Source organism: Symphalangus syndactylus, chromosome 17 (assembly GCF_028878055.3).
Source record: "Symphalangus syndactylus isolate Jambi chromosome 17, NHGRI_mSymSyn1-v2.1_pri, whole genome shotgun sequence".
In the NCBI taxonomy this organism is placed as follows: Eukaryota; Metazoa; Chordata; class Mammalia; order Primates; family Hylobatidae; genus Symphalangus; species Symphalangus syndactylus.
In genome coordinates, this window is record NC_072439.2 from 74,433,591 (window position 1) to 74,460,465 (window position 26,875).

The following is a 26,875-nucleotide window of genomic DNA, read 5'->3' on the forward strand; positions in this document are numbered from 1 at the left end:
TACAGCATACAAATCAGTGGCCTGCCCCACAACATGGCTCAGGCCATTCCTACCAAGGGAAGAAAGACTAGCCTCTGTAACCCCTGTAGGAAAGTCCTGCTTTGTAACACACCACATCTCAGCTGAATCTAAAGTCTAGTGTTTTACTTATGAAAAGAAAATAAAAGAGAGGTTTTGTTATGGCTGTCTACTGCAGCCTGGCACTAAAATGTCCCATTGCTCACTTCTACTTGGAAAAATATTCTTTGCTCTTTTGGACATCATCAGTAGATTTTCTTTTTTCTTTTTTTTTTTTTTTTTGAGACGGAGTCTTGCTCTGTCGCCCAGGCTGGAGTGCAGTGGCGCAATCTCTGCTCACTGCAAGCTCCACCTCCCGGGTTCATGCCATTCTCCTGCCTCAGCCTCTCCGAGTAGCTGGGACTACAGGCGCCCGCCACCACACCCGACTAATTTTTTGTATTTTTAGTAGAGACGGGGTTTCACTGTGTTAGCCAGGATGGTCTCGATCTCCTGACCTCGTGATCCGCCCGCCTCGGCCTCCCAAAGTGCTGGGATTACAAGCGTGAGCCACCGTGCCCGGCCGTAGGTTTTCAATTGACTTCGTGATTCTTGTGATTCTTCTGATGGATCTGTTCTATCTGTGGCAGCTATAGCCTTATGAAATGTGTTTCTTAGCTAATAAGACTTGAAAATTGAAATTACTCCTTGATTCATGGGCTGCAGAATTGGATGTTGAGCTAGCAGGCATGAAAACAAAATTAGTCTCCTTGTACATCTCCATCAGAGCTCTTGGATGACCAGGTATATTGTCAATAAGCAGTAATCTTTTGAAAGGAACATTTTTCTGAGCAGTAGGTCTCAAGAGTGGGCTTAAAAGATTTAGTAGGGCCAGGTGTGGTGGCTCATGCCAGTAATCTCAGCACTTTGGGAGGCCAAGGTGGGCAGATCACTTGAGGCTGGGAGTTTTAGACCAGCCTGACCAACATGGCAAAACCCCATCTGTACTAAAAGTACAAAAATTAGCTGGGTGTGATGATGCACACCTGTAATCCCAGCTACTTAGTGGCTGACGTATGAGAGTTGCTTGAATCCAGTAGCTGGATGTTGCAGTGAACCAAAATTGTGCCACTGCACTCCAGCCTGGATGACAGAACAAGACTCTTGTCTCAAGAAAAAAATTAGTAAACCATGGTGATGTGCTGTCATCCATGCTTTGTTGTTTCATTTATAGAGCACGGGCAGAGTCGATTTAGCATAATTCGTAAGGGCCCTAGGATTTTCAGAATGGTCAGTGATCATTGGCTTCAACATAGTCAGTCACCAGCTGCATTAGCCCCTAACGAAAGAGTCAGCCTGTCCTTTGAAGCTCTGAAACCAGGCATTGACTTCTCTCTAGCTGTGAAAGTCCTAGAAAGCACCTTCTACTGGAAGGCTGTTTTGTCTACACTGAAAATCTGTTGTTTAGTATAGCCACCTTCTTCAATTATCTTATTTAGATTTTCTGGATAACTTGCTGTAGCTTCTCCATTAGCACTTGCTGCTTCACCTTGTACTTTTATGTTACAGAAATGGCTTCTTAAACTTCCACGAACCAACTGTGCTAACTTCAAACTTTTCTTCTGCAGCTTTCTTACCTCTCTCAGCTTTTGCAGAATTGAAGAGAGTTAAGAACTTGGTCTGAATTAGACAGGGGCTTGTTCTGGATTGCTAAGGCTGGTCTGATTTTCTGTCTGGACCACTCAGACATTCTCCATATCAGTATTAAGGTTGTTTTACTTATTATTCATGTCACTGGAGTAACACTTTTCATTTTTCTTCAAGAACTTTTCTTTTGCATTCATAGTTTGGCTGTTTGGTGCAAGAGGCTTAGCTTTAGGACTATCTCTGTTTTCAACTTGCTTCTCTTACTAAACTCAGTCATTTCTAGCTTTTGGTTTGAAGTGAGAAATGTGTGACTCCTCCTTTCACTTAAATAGAGGACTTTGTAGGGTTGGTTATTAATTTAAATATTGTTGTATCTCAGGGAATGGAGAAGCAAGAGGAGAGAGAGCGATAGGGGAATGGCTAGTTGGTGGAGCATTCAGAACACACACACACTTATCGATTAGGTTTGATGTCTCATATGGGCATTGGTGGTGGTGTCCCAAAACAATTACAATAGTAACATCAAAGATCACTGATCACAGCTCATCATAACAGATAAAATAATGAGAAAGTTTGAAGTATTGAGAGAAATAGCAAAATGTGATAGAGACACGAAGTAAGCACGTACTGTTAGAAGAATGACATGATAGACTTACTTGACACAGGGTTGCTTACAAACGTTCAATCTGTGAAACAACAACAACAGCAACAACAAAGAAACACTATATGTGAAGCACAATAAAGTAAAGCACAATAAAGCGAGGTATGCCTATATGCACTTTCTACGATTTTAAGTACATGGAATCTTTTGTCTGGCTTTTTTTTTTTTTTAACTCAGCATAATTACTTTGAGATTAGTCCTTATTGTTGCTTATTTCAATAGTTAATTTACTTTTATTTTCCATTGTATGGCTATATCACAGTTCATCCATTTTCATGTTGATGGCATTTTGGTTGTTTCCAGTTCTTGGCTATTCCAAGTAAAGCTGCTGTGAAAATTTGTGAACAAGCTTGTATAGACATATGCCTTCATTTCTCTTGAATAAATTCCTAGGAATAGGAATGGTAGGTCAGATAGTAGATTTTTCCTTTTTTTTTTTTTGGTGGAGGGGGTGGTATCTCATTCTGTGATCCAGGCTGGAATGTGGTGGTGTCATGTTGGCTCACTATAACCTCCACCTCCCAGGCCCAAATGATCGTCCCACCTTAGCCTTTTGAGTAGCTAGGACTACAGGTGCAGTGCTACCATGCCTGGCTACTTTTTTCTATTTTTTGTGGAGACAGGATTTCACTATGTTGTCCAGGCTGGTCTCAAACTCCTGGAGTCAAGCAATCTGCCTGCCTCAGCCTCCCAAAGTGCTGGAATTACAGGTGGAGCTACTGCACCCAGCAAGGTATATGCATTTCTAAGAAACTGCCAAACTGTTGGCAAGACAGTTGTATTATTTTGCATTTCCACCAACAGCGTGTGGTGTTCCAGAGTTTCCACATCCTTACCAACAATTGGTATGGTCAGTGATTTCATTTTTTATTTATTTTTATTTATTTATTTTTATTTATTTATTTTTGAGACGGAGTCTCACTCTATCTCCAGGCTGCAGTGCAGGGGTGCGATCTCTGCTCACTGCAACCTCTGACTCCCTGGTTCAAGCAATTCTCCTGCTTCAGCCTCCGAGTAGCTGGGATTACAGGCACGTGCTATCACTCCCAGCTAATTTTTGTATTTTTAGTAGAGACAGGGTTTCACCACGTTGGCCAAGGTGGCCTCGATCTGCTGACCTCATAATCTGCCTGCCAAAGTGCTGGGATTACAGGCATGAGCCACCGTGCCCAGCCTATTTTTTACTTTTTTATTCTTACTTTTTAAGATGGAGTCTTACTCTGTTGCCCAGACTGGAGTGCAGTGGCAGGATCTCTGCTCACTGCAACCTCCGCCTCTCAGGTTCAAGCAATTCTCCTGCCTCAGCCTCCCGAGTAGTTGAGATTACAAGCACCCGCCACCATGCCCAGCTAATTTTAGTATTTTTAGTAGAGACGGAGTTTCACCATGTTGGCCAGTCTGGTCTTGAACTCCTGAACTCAAGCAATCCACCCACATCAGCCTTCCAAAGTGCTGGGATTACAGGCATGAGCCACCACACCCGACCTGGCCAGTCATTTTAATTTGTGACATTCTAATAGATGTTTGGTTGTCTTTCCTGGTGCTTTTGATTTGCATTTGCATGACAAATGATGTTAAATGTCTTTTCATGTGATTATTTGCTGTCATATTGCTTTCTTTGGTGATATGCCTGTTCAAATCTTTTGTCTATTTGAAAAAAAATTGTGGTTTTTTTGTAATTGAATTTTGAGAGTTCTTTATATATTTGAGTTAAAAGGCTTTTTTTTAAAAAAAAGATATATGATTTGCAAATATTTTCTCCTAGTTTCTGGCTTGTTTTTTTCTTTTGACAATTTCTTGAAAAAATAAGAGTTCTAGATTTTTAAGTCTAATTTAGCAAATTTTATTTTAATGGATTGTGCTTTTATAGTTTTATCTAAGAAATATTTGTCTAACCCAAGGTCACAAGGATTTTTTTCTTATTTTCTTTAAGAATGTTTGTGGTATTAGTCTTTACGTAAAAAGATCATTTAGGTCTATGATCCATTTTGAGTTAATTTTTGTATATGGGGCGTGGTATAGATTGAAGTTCATTTTTTAAAATATGGAAATCTATTCTAGCAGTGTTTGTCGCAAAGAGTATCCTTTCTCCACTGAATTGCTTTTGTACCATTGCTGAAAATCAGCTGACCATAAATGTAATGGTTTATTTCTTTACTCTCAATTCTGCTTCATTGATCTGTATGTCTGTGCTTATTCCAGTACCACACTGCCTTGATTACAGTACTTTAAGTTTTGAAATTGGGAAGTATGTGTCTTCCAACTTTGTTCTTTTTCAAAATTGGTTTCGCTATTCTGAGTTCCATAAATTTGGCATGTGGCTTTTAGGAGCATCTTGTCAGTTTCCGAAAAAAACAACAACAACAAAACTGTGGGGAATGTGTATAGGAATTTTATTGAATTTGTACATCAATTTGAGGAGTATTATCTTAGCAATATTATTATTATTATTTTTTGAAACGGAGTCTCACTGTCACCCAGACTGGAGTGCAGTGGCACGGTCTCGGCTCACTGCAGTCTCCACCTCCTGGGTTCAAGTGATTCCCCAGCATCAGCCTCCCGAGAGTAGCTGGGACTACAGGTGCGCACCATCACGCCTGGCTAATATTTTTTTAGTAGAGATGGGGTTTTAGCATGTTGGCCAGGCTGATCTCGAATTCCTGACCTCAGATGATCCACCCACCTTGGCCTCCCAAAGTTCTTTGATTACAGGCATGAGCCACCACACTTGGCCTATGTTAGCTATATTAAATCTTCTGATTTATGAATATTTCCATTTATTTACTTTTAATTTCTTTCAGCTATATTTCGTGGTTTTCAGAGGATACGCTTTGTGCGTTTCTTGTTAAACTTATTCTTAAGTATTTTATTCTTTTTGATGCTATTGTAATACAAAAATTAGCCAGGCATGGTGGTGTGGTGTGCGCCTGTAGTTCCAGCTACTCAGAGGCTGAGGCAGGAGAATCGCTTGAACCAGGAGGTGGAGGTTGCAGTGAGCCAAGATTGCACCACTGCACTCCAGCCTGGGCGACAGAGTGAGATGCTATCAAAAAAACAAAAACAAAAACAAAAAAAACAACTTTCAAAATTGTCAAAATACATTTGTGCTTGGAATTAGTGGTTAGACAGTTTTATGTTTGTTGCTGCTAAATGTTTTAAAGTCATGGAGCTTGAAGTCCAGCCTAAAATGAAATGATCTTCATGTGATTCTTTGATTTAAACTAACATTATTATTGATTTAATAAAAACAGCTGTATCTTTTGAGTTATTTACAACATACCCATGTGTTTCACTTTAGGTTCTTACTTAGGTAAATATCTGATATTAACAGGTTATAAGTTTGATTTATAAAAATAACTTAAAATAATGACTAGCTCTAATACCCCAATTTTCATAATGAATCTAGGCATAATTGCTAAAAAATTTATGTAACTGTAAATGGGATAAACATTTATAACTAAACTTTGCAAGTAATTTGAAATCTTTGTTATGTTACATTAAATTAAGTAATAGAGAGCTCATTAAATGCCCGAGTCATATCCAAATAAGAGAAAAAACAAAAACGAATTGCTGAATAAATAGGTTTGTTCTTGGCTTCTTAAATTTTATAAAAAGACTAAATATACTTAGATCTGTTAATACACATAAAATTATAAGAGGACAATGTGTTTTTTAATTAAAAAACAATGATTTTGTCAAATTCACAGGTTATTTAAAGTTTGTTTCAAAATATAAATTTAAGAAGAAAATTAAAATTGGAGGAAAAACCAGTGTGGGAGAGAGAGAAATGCAAAGATAGTTATGGATATAAAGATGTATTTTTAGTTAAATAATAATTTAAAAATGTCTGTGATAAATTTTTGTCCTAAGGCAAAATGGTTGTTCCAATATCAAAAAATTATAGGACTAAGACTAGGTGTTTGAGAAAATGATGAAAGATCTAAACAAGTCAAAGAGGGTTTATGAAGGCTGGGCTTTGTAAAGGAAGGTTTATGTGTGATCAGGTTGACAGGGTTGGAAAGGATTTCTTTGTAAGTTTTTTCTAAAAATTAAACATTGGTGTCAGGAGTGCATTGATTGATATAGGACCAAAGTCTGAATCTCTGTGTTTACAACAACGAGTTTTACTTGAAGTATCGATCAGCTTTTAATAAAATTGCAATAGGTTTTAATTTTTAATTCCAGAATCTGTTTCTTTATCAGCCATCTTCTAAACTGCAGGCATTTTCTATTTTGTCTTACATTTCTTCCTGATATCTATTTAATTTCCCCAATTCAGGTTAAAAATGCTGTCTTCTTTATTTAAAATTATTTTAATTAATTAATTCATTTATTTATTGGAGATAGTCTCACTGGGTCACCCAGGCTATAGTGCATTGGTGTGATCTTACTCACTGCAACCTCTGCCTCTCAGGTTCCAGTGATTCTCCTGCCTCTGCCTCCTGAGTAGCTGGGATTTCAGGCGCATGCCACCACGCCCTGCTAATTTTTAGTAGATACGAGGTTTTGCTATGTTGGCCAGGCTGGTCTTGAACTCTTGGCCTCAAGTGATCCTCTCACTTCCCACAGTGCTGGAATTGGAGGCATGAGCCATCACGCCCAGCCCTATTTCTTAAGGTAGCATTTTCCTTTTGAAATTTCTCAGATTCATATATCAGGTTCAACTGTGTGTGTGTGTTTGTGTGTGTGTGTGTGTGTGTGTGACAGGGTCTCATTCTGTCACAGGCTGGAGTGCAGTGGCACAATCTTGACTCACTGCAACCTCCACTTCCCAGGCTCAAGTGATCCTCCTACCTCAGCCTCCTGAGTAAATGGGCCTACAGGTGTGCGCCACCGTGCCTAGCTAATTTTTGTATTTTTTTTTTAGAGATGTGCTTTTGCCATTTTGCCCAAGCTGGTCTCAAACTCCAGGGTTCAAGCAATCTACCGGTCTAGGTCTCCCAAAGTGCTGGGATTACAAATGTGAGCCACCATGCCCGGCGGGAGGTTCAGCTTTTGCTGTGCCTCACAGCACATGATTTTCAGGTCATACATTGTTACCTTTTGCTTTTTCACCTTTTGAGAAGGCATGGGTTGATAACTCTTTGCTTCAGCTTTTTTCTGTCAGCTTTCATAACTGTTTTCTGTGGTTCTAACTCTGCTGTATCCTGACACTAAAATGTTCATCTTGAAGGCCTTGATTCTTTACTTGTGGCTTTTCATGATGTGTCTGAGTTGTTACAATTATTGTGTAACGTTGTTCCTTTGTCTAATTAAATTCAAGTGCTCTTTTCATCTGGCTCAACTTCCAGGTTATCTAAGTGAGCTTCCCCCAAGAAGGACAATCATACTGCAGAAAGTTTTTCTTTGCCTTTTTGATAACTGGCCTAAGAAACAGGTTTTATGTTTTATCAAGAAAATGTCCTGTGTTGCCTTTATTCGGTTTTTGATTACTTAAAATAAAACCCATATGCATAATATACAAAAGAAACAGCTGAGATTTTTAAAGGTTAAGGCTTTTTTGTTTGTTTTTATCCATGTAGCTCTGTATTCCTTTTAAAGCCTTGTGATTATCACTCTGGTTACATAAATGACTATTATTTCACAAATGACCTGTGATCCTGTTTTGATCAAATGTCTTGAGACTTTCAACATCTTTGGCAAACTTCCCCAAAATCAAATAGTTTTAGTCTTTTTAACCTAAACTAACTGAGATTTTTGAGGTGAACCCCTGGAAGGCCTCAAAAGATTTCTCTCATCTTGAGAGATATTAAATTATTAGGCTTATTTGATAAGTTGTGTAAAAGACATTGACAAATGATAAGTGATACTAGATGTTCTTTTAGTTGCATTTGTGGGTATTTGTTGATATGTTTCACAAATTGTGTAAGTTATAGAAATCTGTTATTAGTTATAATTTTGGTTGTTATCTTAATGCCATGTTTAATAGAGATAAGTAAATTTTGCTGTCAGTTGCAGACTTTCATCAGCTTTTTAAACTGTGGCTATTCTAAGTTTTTGTCACCCGGTTAGGATTTTGAATTCTTCCCTAAAAACATTGATAATCATGAAAATGATTCTATCTAACAAGTGCCCTGAAGTCAAGTTTCTGATAACTTTTAAGATCAATGGACTTGATAAAAATTTCCAAAACTCTAATGGAAAAAACTGTTGGATTCACGAAACTACTAGTCGAGATCAAGCAGAACAAAAATGAATTACATAAGATTGAATAACTGATGAAGATAATGTTTTAATGACTTTTATTTAAAATATTGTTGGTTCTTTATGCAAATGTTTTGTTTTCCAAACTTAAGAAAATCTCTCTCAAGCTATCTATAATTTACAACAGTTTGATAAAGTATGCTTTTGTAAATATAGATAGAACATTTATTTTTTTCTATTTGATTCCTCCATAATTTGAAAACTTTTTGAGCATTCTTTTAGCAATATAGTTATTTACATAAGTCTAATAGAAATCTGATCTCTCTTTATAGCCGAATACAATTGAAAACATTGGTTATATTACCAAGGCTTTGACTGAAATGTCATATTTGACAATATGCATAAAATGCCTGACTTCAAAGGTTCCTAGCCTTACAGTGAGTAAATTAAAAACTGTCACTTCTTGGCAGACCCAGGAACTTTAAGACTGTAAGTAAAATATAAAGTCTGCCTTGGTTTGGTTTCCTAGCCTCAAGAGGTTTTAAAATCTGAGATTTTTATGTGATCAGTGTAGAAAAGAAGTTATATTTCTAATAAAAAGCTGTAATACACCTGTTGTTAGATTGTAGCTCTGTTGGTTGTTTTTGAGTTCTTGTTATCAACCTATAGTCTAGATCCTAAATTCTTCCAGATTTCTCCAATCCAACCATCTTCCATAAAATTGCTAAAAATGGGAACTGTACTGTTTCTAAAGCCCTATCAATGGAAACTAGATAAATTTTAAGAAACAAGTCTTGTGCCTGATGCATGGGCCACATAAAAAGTTCACCAAAATGTCTTATGCTTTAATCAGAGACATTCAAACTGCAAACCAGGACAAGAAGTGACATTTTTTTTAATGCTGTAGACAGCCTTTCCCAAGACAATGAGGCAAGACTCCATATGATGACACTCCTACCCCTCTTGATGCCTATCTTTTTGGCTTGACAAAATAATGCTGTAATTAAATTTCACAATCAGTAACTGCTATAAGTAACTTGACAAAACCTGACCTAAGAAATCCTTTTATTCCACTAGTAACTTTAGCAATATCTATAACACAACTTTTTGTTCAAAATGTACTGGTGGTCCTTTCTGTAGAGTTGGCATTCTTTGCTTTAATTCAACCCAGTTCTAAAATACTACTCAATGGCTACAATTAGTCTCATCCAGTACCCACAATGGTCTTTTGATTTGTTTAGTTACTTGCTGTCAGGCTTGTGTTCTGTTTCAAATCGATTGTACAAACTAAATTTATTATATTAATTATTTTTTGTGTTATGATTTTTAAGCCTTGTTTTTATTGCTTGTCTAATCTTTGTAAAGCCAACTCTCTTAACACTTTGAGATGGCTGCTAATACCTATGGAACTAACAAGATGGAACTCAGTGCTGGACTTCAGGCAAACCTGCCCTGAGAAAATTTTCCTTTTTGTCCTCTTTGTTACTCAAATATGGCCCAGCTCCCTGATATAGACCCTCTATATCTTCCCCACAATGTGGGATAGAGACAACCAGGACAGGTTTGTCCAGGTCTCGAGGGACAATTAAGCCTAACTTCAAGATGATTGATTAGCTTTGCTTTCAGAGAAAGATCTTGATCAAAGGGGGAAATGTGAACATTGATTATACAAAACTGGATCATTCTTGTCATACCCAACTAAATCAGAGTTGAGGGACAGAGGGGAAAAACACTTGGGGCGCATGGCAGCTGTTCTAATAATTAAATTTTCCACAAGCCCAGCTGCTTAAAATGGCCTACTGTAATCCTAAGACCGGTTTTACTTAATAGTTGCTGAAGCAACCTGCTATGACTCTGACTAGTTTTACTCACCACTATCACTCACCACTCAGCTTGCCAGTTCCCCAAAACTTTACTAGTGTCAGTGAGCTTTCTTTAAAAACAATACGTAATAACATTTTTTCTAATAAAACTCCCAACCTTCTCTTTATTATTAGAACAGACTTTATTATTTGAAGACCACTTGGTCAGTATGTATGCCCTGAATTATAATTCTTCCTTCCCCAATAAAAAGTAAAATGAGAAATTTATCTTTATATTTTATTTTTGACTTCAACATTATTGCTATCTTCAATTTTTACTAAGCTTTTCTTTTGTAGTGTTTAATCTGCTGTTATTCTCATCTGGTGTATTTTTCATATAAAACATTGTAGTTTCCATCTCTGTATGACTGATTGGGGTCATCAGAAATGATGACCACTGCTTCCTTTTTCTTTAAAGTCTTATATGCTTTCCTTTTGTACTTTCCTACTTCTGCCAAAGTGTTGCCACCTTATATATCACGTACATTATTATTTATGGTATGATTACAAGAAAATCTTGAATAACAGTTCATGTGCAGAACAGTTACAGATACAATCAAATCTCACCAAAAATTCACTTGTGTTAAATGCAGAATTTTGTTGTTATGAGGCTAATGAAAAATGATAACTTTTATTTGGTCAGTAAATAAGATCTTTTAAAAATATCTTTCATATTTTTGCTTAAAATGTTCAATCTTGCAGTTTTTAGAATTTATGACATGAATATAATAACTTTAAATTGTTTACTAATTCACTTATCTCTGTTTCAGGTTTGTTTTTTTTTCTCATTAGTCTTATTTTCCTGTTTCTTTGCATGCCTGGTATTATTTTATTGGATTCTAGACATTGTCAGTTTTACTTTTTTGAGAGCTAGGTATTTTTGTATTCTTAAAAATGTTTTTGAGTTTTTCCTGGCATGCAGTTTAAGTAGCTTGCAAACAGTTTGATATTTTCATGTCTTGCTCTTAAACTTTGTTAGGCAGAATCAGAATGGTATTCAGTCTAAGGTTAATTTTCCCCACTATTGAGGAAAGATCTTTCTTAGTACTCTACCCTGATGTCACATTAATCTTGAAGTTTTCCACTCTGATTGATGTCACTGTTCCATGCCATATGAGCACTGAGCACTGTTAACTCTGATTTTTTAACGTGTCTTCCCTAACCTCGGATAGTTTTCTTACATGCATGCAGTGATCAAGTCGAGAACTGTGTACACAAGGAAGCCTTCTGAAAACAGGAGTTCTCTCTGTACAGCTGTTTTCCAGTAATTTGCCCTGCAAACTAGGCATCTGATCACACTGGACTCCCACATTTGCTTCTTCTCTTAGGGATATAGCTAGGCACTATCTGTGTTTTCTTTGCAGGGAAGAAACTTTCTTTAGGCTATAAGCCAGGACAGTTGTAGGGCTTAGCTTGTTTCTGTTTCACAGAAATGGATGTTAAGTGTCTTGAGAACCCTTGTTTCTTTATATTTTGACTGATTTTTTTAGTTATTTCAGGCAGAAAAGTAAATTCATTCCCACTTATTCTATCTTGTCTGAAGCAGTAGCCTTATTTTTTGTTTCAGTGAAATGATTAGCCTATGACTTGGGAAGACTTACATAAAATCTTATTTGAACTTAAATTGAGAACTTCAAAATTTTATTAGTCTTAATTTTGTACAGGTTTAATGTATTTTAGAAAGTGCATAGGGAGTATAGTAAAGAATATAGAAAGGAATAATAGTAGAACGTTCTTGTCACCTAGACTGGAGTGGAATGGTGTGATCTTAACTAACTGCAACCTCCTGCTCCTGGGTTCAAGTGATTCTCCTGCCTCAGCCGCTGAGTAGCTGGTATTACAGGTGCCTGCCACCATACCCAGCTAATTTTTATATTTTTAGTAGAGACAGAGTTTCACCATGTTGGTCAGGCTGGTCTCGAACTCCTGACCTCAGTGATCCACCCACCTTGGCCTCCCAAAGTGCTGGGATTACAGGCGCAAGTCACCGCACCTGGCTGGAAGTTGTTTTGTTTGTTTCTTTGTTTTCCTCATCCTGGGCTCCATAGGCATGGAAACTTTTTTAATGGGATACTTTTAAGGAATATTTTAACTGATTCACTTATCAAAATTAAGACATTCACATCAAACACAACTTGTGACATGAGTTGTGTTTGTTGCAGTTTTCATGTTCTATTTTAAAAGTTTTAAAAATAACTATTTTTCAGGCATATTAATGAGGATAAGAGAAAAACAGAAGCTCAAAAGCAAATTTTTGATGTTGTTTATGAAGTAGATGGATGCCCAGTAAGTATTCTTCTTTAACAATTATTAATTTATTTTCTTCTTGTTAATGAGGTTTCTGTGGTTTTAATATAAATAATATCTTGGCACTACTTTCTTTTAAATTACAACTTCTTAAAAATTACTTGATACCAAGTGATCTCTTTTGTTATATTTTCAACCTATACAGGCTAATCTTTTATCTTCTCACCGAAGCTTAGTACAGCGGGTTGAAACAATTTCTCTAGGTGAGCACCCCTGTGACAGAGGAGAACAAGTAACTCTCTTCCTCTTCAATGATTGCCTAGAGGTAAAGATGTACTTCACGTAGTATAATAACACTATGGATTTTTGTAACTTCCCTGAATATTTAAAACCAAGCTTTAATTGAAGAGTAATGTAGAATTTTAAATAAACTCAAATAATCTTTTTTTTTTTAAAAATCGAGGACAATTTATGATTTAATACTGTTAATAGAATGCTTTTAGAAGAAGGTCTAATAAGTGTAAATTTTCATGACTTCAAATCTAAGTTAAAGTGAAAATTTATTTCCATGCAAATAAATGCTTAGGTCAAGAAATCTGGTAACTTCTTGTTTCTATGTATATTTATTCAAGATTTGTAAAATAATTCTGAGTTTTTTGAAATTTCAGTAGATTTTTTCCAATAATGATGCGGTTGTATTTTGTTGAAGAGGGAGATAACTTGATAATTTACTATTATGAATTCTTTATGATTCCTCAATTCTTCTTAAATCAGCAGGTTTTAGAGTGAATGAGGAGTCAGGTGGGGTATAATAAATCTAATTCTAAAATTCATACTCAATTAGATTTTCTTTTTGTTTTACCCCTGCAAGCAAATTGAATTACGTGTGTGTGTTTTAACTTGTTCATCCCTCTAATACGTATTTTTAAACAACGGTAGTGAGGGATAGAAAGAAGTGCGGTTTTCCTTCATCTCAGAAGAGAAAAATGTTCATTTTGATAAAACAGACATTAATAAGAAGACTCATTTGACTTTTCTGTCACTGGAAACTTTCTGTTACCTTCATCAAAATGATTAAAGAGTTTCCTTTTCTTTTCTTTTTCTGTTTCTGTTTCTTTTTCTTTTCGACAGGGTCTTACTCTCATTGCCCAGCTTGGAGTGCAGTGGCAATATCACCGCTCACTGCAGCCTTGACTTCCTGGGCTCTGGTGACTTTCTTATCCCAACGTCGCAAGTGGCTGAGACTATAGACACTCGCCACCACACCAGTCTAATTATTTTTAGTAGAGACTGGTTTTGCATGTTGCGCAGGCTGGTCTTAAACTCCTGGACTCAAACAATTTACCCACCTCAGCCTCCCAAAGTGTTGAGATTACCATTGGGATTATAGGCGTGAGCCACTGCACCTGCCTCCTTTTTCTTTAAAGTCTTATATGCTTTCCTTTTGTCTTTTCCTACTTCTATCAAAGCGTTGCCTTCTTATATATCATATACATTATTATTTATAGTATAAAATACGAGGAAATCTTAAAGAGCGGTTCATGTGCAGAACAGTCACACGTACAATAAAATCTCACCAGAAATTCACTTGTGTTAAATGCAGAGTTTTGTCATTATGAGGCTAAATGAAAAGTACTTTTTTTGGTCAATCATGTTACAGAAAGCACAAAAGTAAAGACAGTCAAACCACTATACACAATTGACTGTCTCCTGAAGTGAGAAAGTCAAAAAATGATGAAACAGATAATTCTCAACTACCTGTTTCCCTCATAAAAAGGACTTTAGCCTGCCCTGATTGAGAACAGATGCTAGGCAGAGTCAATTTTCAATTATATTTTATCTGGATTCGCATCATTATGGGGTTTTACTGTATATAGTTTCTCTGTACTTTGTTTCTATTAAAGCTTTTATAGGTTTTTCCTGTTGGAGTCCCTAGGTCAGCTTGCTCTGTTCATCTAATAGGTTAGGTTATCTTTATTTCTTTGCTAATCCATTCTGGTTTTTATCCCTTATTCCTGAGAGCTATGGCTTACTTTAAATTTTTGATCTTATATCCCCTCCAAATTCCTCGCAGTCTTCTGTAATTGGTTCATCGACTTGCCATTCACTTTAATTTCTGGTATTGGTCATCTCCTGTAGCTCCCAAGTCCCTGGCTTCTCATTTTCCCTACCTTCTTGAATCTACTTTTTTTTTGTTCTATCTCTTTTAGCCTCCCTGTCTTAGAATCACTTCAACAAAAACTGCTTTATTTATAACATTAAATTTGGACTTCAGAATTCATAATAAATATAAAATAAAAACTTATAATCTTAAACTGTTATTCTTTAGCTTGTTTGTTTAGGAAAAATAAACAAAACTCTTAGTAAATTGGCAATGGAAATTGTGGTACATTCTTAACCCGATAAAAACCTATAGCCATCATCATATTTAATAATAAATGTTAGAAACATTCAAAATGGGTAAAATCTATGTTTTCTTAATGACAGATTATGTTATACTGAAACTAATTTGGGATTTAAGGATATATTTGATTTTTAAATGTTTTATCTGTATTTTAAGGGTTTTTTTAAAACTCTGTGTACTAGCATTTGTCATCAAATTAACACTTGTTGTTTTTCCTTTCTAAAAATTAAGCTTAAAATCATTTAATTGTTTTGCTTAGCCAACTGTTCCTCTTCTTCTGAATTCTAGGAGTTTCATTTAAGATTCTGTCATTCCTTGATCCTATCGCTTCTCATCATGCTTCTAGTTCTTTCATACCTCTGGGACCTTTTGCAAAATATCCCTTGGCCTGTTTTCCTGATTTTTGAACTCTTCTTATATAAACATGAACATTTCTGCTATACAATTACATGTTTGACTTTTGTTACATAGTAACTCTGCTTATAACAACTTTGTAATGAATAATAACTAAATGAATTATATATAGATTTATGTGATTAGTGCTATTTTATTTTTTAAGTATTTGGTCCTTCTTTTTCTTCATTTTTTTGACCGATACTTTATTTTCTATAATCAGATAGCAAGAAAACGGCACAAGGTTATTGGCACTTTTAGGAGTCCTCATGGCCAAACCCGACCCCCAGCTTCTCTTAAGCATATTCACCTAATGCCTCTTTCTCAGATTAAGAAGGTATTGGACATAAGAGAGACAGAAGGTATGTCAGTCGGATACATTCTTAGTTATATAAAAATAGTTTATATTCATTGTAGGTTTGATTTACTCCATTTTGGCTTTTTTAAATTGGTAAATTATCTTTAAATATAGTTGGTCAGACTGCTAAAGTAATTGTTCTTGCACCTCCATCCCATCTCCATCTCTAGGAACAGAACTGACTTTCTGTTTTCTCAAATGAAAGTACTATCTCAACCTATAGGATGCCCTCATCTGTTAAAGGTCATAGAGCTTTTAAATGGCTATGTATTAAAATAGCACGCTAACCTAGCCTATTCCCACACCAAAATTTATTCTTTTGGTTCCTTCAGAATACAAAATAACCAGTCTATTACCTGCACCCCCCATCTTAACACTTTCACTGTTGGCCAACAGTTGCATTTTTAGGGCTATGTTTAAGGTACGGATCAGGAATAGATGTGGGTGCAATAAATAAACCCAGAGTAACTGGTAGACTTGATATGGAGTCATATGTGTATTAAGGAATGTTTTACTCTTAACTTTGGTAGTGTTACAGAGCAGGTTCTCCGAAGGCCTGAAATTGCTGAAAATTTATACCTACCTACAACAGTGTCATCTGTTTAATTGACACCCAGTGGTGTATGTGCATGGCCATATTTTGGATGTTAGGCATATATTTTTACAATATTTAGCTCTTTCCATTACTGATTCCTCTAATAATGAAAGGTTTCAATTCATGAGAAATTTTTTTTTTTCCTTTATAAGAAATGATTTTTTCTTTGTTTTTTGTGGGTTTTTTTTTTTTTTTTTTTTGAGATGAAGTCTTAGTCTGTCACCCAAGCTGGAGTGCAGTGGCGCAAACTTGGTTCACTGCAGCTCCCACCAGGATTCTCCTGCCTCAGCCTCCTGAGTAGCTGGGATTACAGGCGTGTGCTCTCATGCCTGGCTAGTTTTTTTATATTTTTAGTAGAGACGGGGTTTCACCATGTTGGCTGGGCTGGTCTCGAACTCCTGACCTCAAGTGATCCGCCCACTTCAGCCTCCCAAAGTGCTGGGATTACAGGTATGAGCCACTGCACCCAGCCAAGAAATGATTCTTAAAGAAAACTTGAACAGCAACTTCCTGCTCTTTTCACTTAGTTGACAAATTCTGGATTTATTAAAGGTTACATAGTGTAGTTGTCCCTTGGTACTCATGGGGGATGGTTCCTGGACCTCCCTTGGTTACCAAAATCTGGGATGCTCAAGTCCTGGATGTAAAATTGCATAGTGTTTGCATGTAACCTATACACATCTTCCCATGTACTGTAAGTCATTTCTAGGTTACTTATAGTACCTACACAGTGTAAATGCTGTGTAAACAGTTGTTATACTATATTGTTTAGGGAATGATGACAAGAATAAAAAGTCTGTACATGTTCAATACAGATACAATCTGTTTTCTACTATTCTACTATTTTCGGTCAGCAGTTGATTGAATCCACAGATGCAGACCCACAGATACGGAAGGCTGACTAAATATTTGTTTTAAAAATCTTCATTTTTGGATTTTAATTATGGCAGACTTTGTTTAAAATAGGTTGTATTTTAGCATCTTGGTCGTGCAACTTTTATAACACTTTTAATATTTTTATCATGGAAAATATTAAATGACGTGGAAAATACTGTTTACTTAATGTCATTAACTTATCATCATTAGTTCCTTACGTGGTATACTATATTGTCTTTTCAGTGCTTCAGCTTAATATGGTGATGTTCTTTGTCTTATTAAAAATAGGACAAGGAAAGTGGAGAAGTGATAGTTCATTTCATTGGAATTTCATTGCTCTGAGGGAACTAAACTTGCATACATCTGTCATTTTCCAAGGAGTGACACTTAATGTTTATGGTTATTCTGGAACCCTAGATTGCCATAATGCTTTTGCCTTGCTTGTGAGGCCACCAACGGAACAGGCAAATGTGCTACTCAGTTTCCAGATGACATCAGATGAACTTCCAAAAGAAAACTGGCTAAAGATGCTGTGTCGACATGTAGCTAACACCATTTGTAAAGCAGATGCTGTAAGTTCTTAAAACAGTATTATAATGAAAGTTTCAATTTCATGACAGTGCATTCAGACTAAACCTGTACATTGTTAATGACTTGTTTATTATGAATGGAGAGTTTTAGTTTTGTGTATATTTAAAAAACTGATGTAATAAGTTGTTTTCGAAAATATTTTATATAGTGTAGGTACACAAAACGTTATTTGAGTTCTTGGTTTACATAGGTAGGCCCTCATAGTCTTATAGCCCCTGTGGCTCTGATTCAGTGAAGATTTTGGGACTTCTTATAATGTACCCTGTGATTTTTCATTAATACTCTTAGACATGGCTAAAAATTAGAGGGTATTTTGATTTTTGTTTGTTCGTTTGTTTGTTTTTTGGAGACAGAGTCTCACTCTGTTGCCCAGGCTGGAGTGTAGTGGCGTGATCTTGGCTCACTGCAACCTCTGCCTCCTGGGTTCAAGTGATTCTCCTGCCTTAGCCTTCTGAGTAGCTGGGACTACAGGTGCACGCCTCCACACCCGGCTAATTTTTTATATTTTAGTAGAGACGGGGTTTCACTGTGTTGCCCAGGCTGGTCTTGAACTCGAGCTCAGGCAGTCTGCCCACCTTGGCCTCCCAAAATGCTAGGATTACAGGCGTGAGCCACTGTGTCTGGCCAAAAAAAAAAAAAAAAAAAAAAAAAAAAAAAAAACTTACTGAAAGCAAGTTGAAAATTGAAAGTTGCCAATCCATTTTTCTCACGTGAACCTCTTAAAAATGAAATGCTATCATAAATATGTAATTATCATTATGCTATACAGATTAAAGTGAAAATAGATGAGAGAATCAAAACAGGGAAGTTAAATGACTTGCCTGAAATCAGGTATCCCTGGATGAAATCCAGGTCCCTAAAAGATAATTTGATTTCTTCTTCTCTATATATGAGAGAGACACATGTGATAGACAGATATAGACCTCTTACTCTTTGCACAAATGACATCGATTGAAGAGAATATGTGGATATAATGGATGACCCTTTTCAGTACAGCGGTACTGTAACTGAGATTGCATTGGGTGTTTCTGTGGGAATGAAACATGTAATTACAGTTAAGTGTGAAACCTTGGAAGACATTTAGGTATAATGTGGTTTATAAAGTAAGTATTCATTGATGAAAACCTCCTTCCAAAGTGTTTAGAACAATAATCAGACTTTTTGTTTGTGTGTGTGTTTGTTTTTAGATTTCTATGGGCCAAGAATATGTTCTTATAAATAAAAAAATTGTTGCACAAAAGATTCAGAGAGGGAAATACAATGCTAGCACATACAATAGAATGCTAGCTAGAAAAATGATGGAGACCACTTTTGTTGTAAATCTTTAAAACTGCTCATTGTAAGATTTTTTTTTTGTAGGTATCCATCCACTTTTTCTAGGTATCCGTATATAAAATGGCTTTCTTTACCTGTAGAAGTTCCTTAATGCAGAAATTACTCCTGCTCTTATCAGAATGTCAGACTAGATAGTTTATAGAGTGCTTTCCAAACTTATAACCCTAATACTGAAATGAAACGTTAACAGAAAATTTTTCTTCTATTGAATTACTAGCCACATGATGGCTAATAATACTAGAACTGAAATGTAATAACATACGGAAGAAATTCATAAGTAAAATTAGCCACAAGATGGCAGCAAACGTTTAACTAAGTTCTGACTTATTCTTACACTACAAAATTCTTTGAATCTATTGAAATTTTGTTCTTAAGAAATACGTTTGTAAATTCAGATACTCGGTGACTTCAGTTGAGCCCTTTCCTGTGTTTAAAGTTCTAAATATAGTAAATGTTTATAAAGCCCTGAGAATTTTTCCATGTGAAGATAATGTGTGTGTATATCTACACACACACACACACACACACACACGATGTAAAAAGATATAAAAATCTCTGATTCTTTGAATTAGTAGTTTTTGTTTTTGGTACCCTGTATATATATAATTTTTTGGTACCCTAAGTAACTTGAGCTTTCTTAATTAAAAGAGTAAAATAAGCACAACTATTTTATTCTATACTATTTCATTTGTCATGTCCACTCATTAATGATGTAAGAGTTAAAATTATCAGGCTGAAAGAAAACTTAATCTGATACCATTAAGTTTGAATCTAAGGCCAAGAGCATGACTGACTGATTCTTGGTCAAAGCATCTTAATAGTTTTTCTCCCCATGGATGTCATGTCCCATATTTTGTTATTTCAGAATCTAAAGATTAAAGTTTAAATCTATTGAAGATCTTATGTCTCAGAATCCTTATGTATGTATTTTTGGTCTCTTGCCAACATGTAACCTTTAATTGCATGGTCCGTACTCTAACATTCATATATTGCCTAAGATAAGCTGGTAGCTTTGTGGAGGCCATTATGATTTCTGACCTCTAATGTCAGAAGTATAATTTTATTAATAAGTAAATTTAAGCAACGATACCCTTTCCCGAAGTTTGGTTAGTTTAAAAGTAACTTGATAATTAAATGCCATGTGCTACAATTTAGTACTTTTGCCACTAACTTTATATTTCTTTTGAAATTTTTCAAAACTTATCCTACATCTTGGTCAAATAAATCATCATTGTCTACTTAAGAGTTGCAATCTTCATTCTGAGTTTTTAAACTTGTAAGTAGAATTTCTAACTGCGTGAGAAATAGACCAACGATTGGACATATATTAAAAGTTTGTGCTTGTATGCCAATAATACTTATAATGAAGTTAATATGATTTGTATTTAAAATTATAATTATTTTTCCATTTATTAGGCATACCTAGTAAGTTGTTAGTATAAATGTCTGTTATTGGTACCACTTTAATTTGGCCATATCAGAAGCTCTAAGTTATAGGCGTGATTACAGAGTTTGAGGAAAACACTGAGGCACAGGCTAAAGGGAGGGGACACGTGATAATAGGTAGGATCTGGGGGTTTGAAGACTAGGGTAAGAGGAGAGCTTAGGGAAAGGGGAGAAGTGTCTGATAACTCACGAGTAGACAGGTTAATTGGCTTAAGATGTCAAATGCTAGAAAATTTCCTGTGAATTAACACCCATGAATAGGATTTCAAAATCTGTAGCTGAGGCTTGGTGTCTCCTGAAATTAATATTATATATCTCAGTGGGAGAGATTCACTACTACTTTTTAATCTTGAACTCAGCAGGTCTGTCTTCAGGTACATGTGAATTTGGAGTTGATAGAAAAACTCCTGCCCTTCCAAAGCTTCTTTAATGCTTGACATACTTTGAATAAGTCATAAAATGTTTTTGGAATTATAGTAAGTATTTACTAAAAATGTGTGTTCTCAAGTCCAGCACAGCTTAAAAGTAAATAAAAATTGAGTTTTGGCTAATCTATCAATTTCACTTTTATTTTATTTTTTTTTTCCGTCCTTGTCCTGGTACATATTATATTTTAGAAATTTAGGGAAATAGACTAAAAAGCAGAAAGTTTTTTCTCTTCGTTGTTTGTTTTTAAAGAGAGAATGAGAATTATTGAGAAAGAATGAATAACAAATAAACCTAGGACTACTGAAGATAAGTTTCCCCGACTTTGCACTTTTGCCTGTGATTTACCCTGTCTACCTTCCTCTGTGCGGAGAGCACTAAAGGAAGTACTTCATATTCGTATCTTAGCAAAAATAATATATTTTATTATATTCTTAGCCACTAGTGAACTAGCAATATGTTCACCCTTTCATTCTGAACCCAGAATCTTCTAGAAAGGTAAAAAATCTTGTATCTGTCTTCCCCTCCCCTAAGTCAGAAGCAGTTTGTTAGTTCATTGAGAGAAAGCATAAAGCCACTGGTTCCATTTTTAGTTCATCAATGGTTATTAATACTTAGTCATAGTTAAGATAACAACAGAAAAAAATGAGAAGCTCCTTTATTAGCATTTGCTAAGGATTTAAATTTCAGGGGCCTTCATTAAAAGTGCATTTCAGCAAAATTTAACACACTTGGAGTTTAGTTTCATTACATATAAAAATGGATACATTTTACATCAAAGAGTAACTTACCAATGTTTAGTTTAATCATGCTATGATTTTTACCGTCTATTAAATTGAAAGATAATATTTGCACATAAGAAAAAAAATCAAATATACAACAGTATACTGCAGTAAAATATGTCTCATACCCCTGTCCGGCTAATCTGTCTTTCCAGGGGTATGACTTTTGATACTTTCTAGAAATGTAAGCATAGACATATGTACATTCTTCAAAAATGTATTTCTTTTTTTTGGGAGACAAAGTCTTGCTCTGTTACCCAGGCTGGAGTGCAGTGGCACAATCTTGGCTCACCACAACCTCTACCTCTGGGTTCAAGTGATTCTTGTGCCTCAGCCTCTTGAGTAGCTGGGATTGCAGACGTGCACGACCATGCCCGGCTAATTTTTGTATTTTTAGTACAGACGGGGTTTCACCATGTTGGCCAGCCACGCTGATCTTGAATTCATGGCTTCAAGTGATCTGCCTCCCTGGGGGCCTATCAAAGTGCTGGGATTACAGGTGTGAGCCATCATGCCCGGCCAAAAATGTATTTATTAGATTTATTCCTAAGTAATTTTCTCTTTAGAATGCAGTCATAAATGGATATTTGACCTGTTTCTAAGCTGTTTTGTAAATAGGTGACTCTTTGGTATATGTGTGTTATTTTGTAATCAGTCACAGTTAATAAATTATCACTGTTTTTAATTATTTTCCGGCTAATTTTACTGGATCTTTCAGCTGTCAGTTAAAAAAAAAAAGTCATAAGTTTACCAATTGAAAGGAGCATTGATAAGTTACTTTATAGTTTAAAAATTAAACATAACAGAAGAATATACTTATTTTGATTTTTAATTGATTTTATTTATAATGACATAATTGTACATGTTTTGGGGTAAAGTGTTATGTTTTGTTGCATGTATACATCGTATAATGACCAAATCAGGGTAATTACCATATCACTGTTTTCTTTAAGGAAAATATATTTAAATGTCAAAACATTCTTTTCTGAATTTGCCTCTATATCTTATGGGCATAAAAAATTCTATCAAATAGTAGGTTTTCAGTATATATCTGTTGATTGAATGAGATAAAAATTGAAATAAAAATGGAATGAAATCAAAGCAGAATTAAGTTCATAAAAGTAAGGATACAACTGAGCTTATCCATATATACAGTGAGATATAGGAAATCCTAGTAGTGTAAAACCTTGCAGATATGTGTGGCAGAGCTTGAATCACATTCCTCAGTGCTTTGTTTCTTACAGATTGACATAAGGTATCAAATATTCAGTTGTTTTACAAACGATTACCTAGATAGTTGGCAAGAACCAACCGAAAACTGTTAGAATTAGTAACAGAGCTTAGTAAAGCAGCTAAATAAAATATAAATACACATGTATCAAGAGTTTTCCTTTATGCTGGCAGTAACCAGTTAGAAAGTGTAGGAAATGAAGACCTCTTTTCCAATAAAATTTGATATAAAATATCTGTAAAACATGAAAAAAATATATACCCAACTAATAGTTTAAAGCAATACAGATAAAGATAGCATTATATCAATTGTTTTTACAAATTAAATTATAAAAAAAAATTGAAGGAGACCATTGAGGGCTAATGAGGCAAGATAGATTCTTTCCTGTTCTGACAGTGAGAGTATAGGTTGAAGCAGTATACCCTTTTTCCATCAGGAACTTTTCATATTCTGCTTTTCTACCTCTAGTGTTGTAGTTTAGAAAATTACCAACATGTGGTTTAATATTTTCATATACAAAGACATATACTTTCATTTATTTCTTTTTATTGTGGTAGAATATACATAACATAAAATTTACCAGTTTTGACCATTTTTAAGTATATAGTTCATTGGCATTAAGTATATTCATACTGTTGTGCAATATCACCACCATCTGTTTTTCGAGCTTTTTCATCTTCCTAAACTGAAACTGTGTACCCATTACATAGTAATTCCCCATTACTGCACTCTAAATGCTCAAAAATAGTGGAATGATTAAATTAATTGTGGTATAATCAGAGATTTGTCAGCTCTTCATTAAGAGTAAATCCTTTGAGACAAAAAAATACAGCTAATTGAAAAACATAAGGTACAAAACTGAATAATATTCCAGTTTTGTTATGAAGAAACATTTTATACGTGTAGAAATATATCTCTAAGAAATATACCAAAGTGTAGATAGTAATTGATTAGGAGAGTTATGGGTAATTCGTGTTTTCTGAATTTTTCTTAACTCAAAAAGTAACATTAAATTGAAACGATATTGACATTTACAAGTACTATTAACTAATTTGTACAAGGTAAGCAACCTAGAGTTATTTAGCAAATCGATCAAGTGGAAAGAGAGGTTCTATAGCAGGCAGAGGGGATATGGTTGTTCAAATGACAAAATTAGAGAAGCTTTAGAATAACAAAAGCTGTCTATGTATCAGTGGTGGAGAGCTGAAGCAAGCATTATAATTGTTGAATATAATATTTAACAATTTGTAAAGAGGCTTAACATTTCATTTCAAAGTACTTCTATGCATTATTTTGTTTTAGCCTTATGATTACTATGGGTTAGGTATACTAGATATATTCTACATTTTGAAAATGGAAAAAATTTTCAGAAAAAACAACTTTCACAAGGTTGTTTTTTCTCTGTCACCATAGAGTGAATAGTCTTATAGTGCCAGTGTAACAAGGCAATTTGGCTATTCATAGTCTAGATTTATAAATTTAAAGTGCAAATTGGTTATAGGACTATATAAAATCATTTTGTCTAACTTGCTTTCTTCTGAAAATCCAACCATAATTTGGGCAAGTAATATTTTTAATTACTTAGAGATTAATTGTCCTGTTTAAGTGGTTCAGTGGTTCTTGGCCTATATGAGGTCTTTTTAAAAATGTATTTTTAATTGACACATAATTGTACATATTTATGGGGTATAATGTGATGTTTTGATACATGTATACATTGTGTGTTGATCAAATCAGGGTATTTAGCATATCCATCACCTAATACACTCATTCCTTTGTGGTGTGAACCTTCAAAATCCGCTATTCTGGTTATTTTGAAATATACAATGCAATAATGTATTGTTAACTATAGTCACCACTGTGCAATAGAACACCAGAACTTATTTCTCCTTTCTAACTGTAAGTTTGTGCCTATTGACCAATCTCACTCCAGCTCCCACCCCATCCTGTCCTCCCCAGCATGTCAGCAGTGGCTGACCTCATAGAAGTACAGAGTAGACTTGTGGTTATATGAGGTCTTTGATTCCTTTGGGAATGTGATACAAGCTGTGAACCCACTCTTCAGGAATATGCCCTTTGCACATGTATACACAAAATTTTGCACCCAATTTCTGTTCATTGTCACCCTACAGGCTCTTGATCACAGGTTTAGAACCTCTGATTTAGAATCCTTACAAATGCTGATTGAGGACAAAAGGGTAAAGTAGGAGAAAGTCTAAATCTTAATTTGAGTTTATGTCAAGAACAGTGTTTGTGGTATTGGTTTTGTAGCCGACTTTATACTTAAGCATTAAGTTTAAGTCTGCTAAATTTCTAACTTGTTTCAGAGTTGTTAGATTTTATTTTGAGGTCTATTTCCAATTGCTTTGGTATCCATGACCCTTACAACGAATTACACATTTACTGAATGCTTATTTTTCACTATCCTTAAGTCAGTACATTTCAGGGTAGAAGTTATATCAAGCACATGAAAAGTCTTGAGTAGCTTCATTTATAAATAGTCCCATATATAAATATGCTTAAAAGTTTGATTTTTAGAAACAGTTGTGTGTTTTTAAGATAACAGAAAGTATTATTTTTCAATAGGAGAATCTTATTTATACTGCTGATCCAGAATCCTTTGAAGTAAATACAAAAGATATGGACAGTACATTGAGTAGAGCATCAAGAGCAATAAAAAAGACTTCAAAAAAGGTGAGTTTTAGTGAAATTATTATTTAGCACATCTCTAACATATTTTCCAGACTATATTCAAATAATATTGCTGCAAACACCAGTATAAAGATAGTTTATAAAACAAAGCTGTTCTTCGGTTCTAGGAAATGACCCACAGAAACAATAGTTTTACTTTGGTGACTTCCTTGCCACAGTAACTATAACTTGTTATCCCTCCCGTTATTGTAATAATGATGCTTCTGTGAACTATCCTGCAGTAGAAATGTACTGTTGGTGTTTTAGATTTAAATATGTGTGCACTCATCTTAAATATATCGCCACAGTTATTTTCAGCAAAGGGCACACGACAGTCAGGGTACCTGGGATCTATTCCTGACTCTAGAAGTATATTTTAGTCTTCTCGTGATGAAGATAACTTACTTACCTTATCAGAGTTGTTGAGCATTACATAAGTATGTTGATAATAAGCTTTTTAAAAGTAGAACTAGAATTTTAGTGTTCTAAGAGAGTTTTACAGCCACGTTCTCTACTGCTAGATGTACAAGTTTTGTTTTCTTTCCCTTGGTGGGGAGGCTTTGTATTTTAATAATTTTTGTATCTCCTATCATTTAACATGTATGATGTATAAAAGAAAAACATGTTAGATTATTATTCAAGTGAATTCCTTCACTCTTTCAATAAAGAAATGGAGGTTGAGGGGATTTTTGGATTAGAAATCTCACAACTAGACTGGCTGAATCAGAGAAGAACTTAGTCTGTTCTCTCCCAGGCTAGATTTCTTTTCTCCTCCTCCTTCCATTGGACCGCAGTGCTCTCTAAATGAAAGTTGAACTAGTCTACACATTTCCTCACTGTTTTGTGCCAAAGAGATTCTAATCCTGCCACATAGTACAGTAGAAAAACTTTTGCCATATATTTGGCTTTTTTATGTTTAAATATTCTTATCAGCTGTATTAAATTTGTCTAGGTTTAACTAATTGTAACTTAAACTCTAGGTTACAAGAGCATTCTCTTTCTCCAAAACTCCAAAAAGAGCTCTTCGAAGGGCTCTTATGACATCCCACGGCTCAGTGGAGGGAAGAAGTCCTTCCAGCAATGATAAGCATGTAATGAGTCGTCTTTCTAGCACATCATCATTAGCAGTAAGTTATTTTGATTTAATGGGGTAAATGACTTATTTATGAAGTTGGTATGGAATTTGTTA

The 26,875-nt window shown here is 35.1% G+C and overlaps 1 protein-coding gene across 16 annotated transcripts in view; it reads left to right on the forward strand.

Moving 5' to 3' along the window:
- ECT2 (epithelial cell transforming 2) overlaps window positions 1-26,875 on the forward strand; it is a 69,528-nt gene that overhangs the window by 38,070 nt on the left and 4,583 nt on the right. For all 16 annotated transcript variants that reach the window (XM_063621682.1, XM_063621684.1, XM_063621676.1 and 13 more), the window contains 6 exons: window positions 12,519-12,597; window positions 12,764-12,883; window positions 15,579-15,717; window positions 17,602-17,756; window positions 25,582-25,689; window positions 26,667-26,813. In XM_063621682.1, coding sequence (XP_063477752.1) covers window positions 12,519-12,597; window positions 12,764-12,883; window positions 15,579-15,717; window positions 17,602-17,756; window positions 25,582-25,689; window positions 26,667-26,813 — 748 coding nt within the window. The remainder of the gene's footprint in view (window positions 1-12,518; window positions 12,598-12,763; window positions 12,884-15,578; window positions 15,718-17,601; window positions 17,757-25,581; window positions 25,690-26,666; window positions 26,814-26,875) is intronic.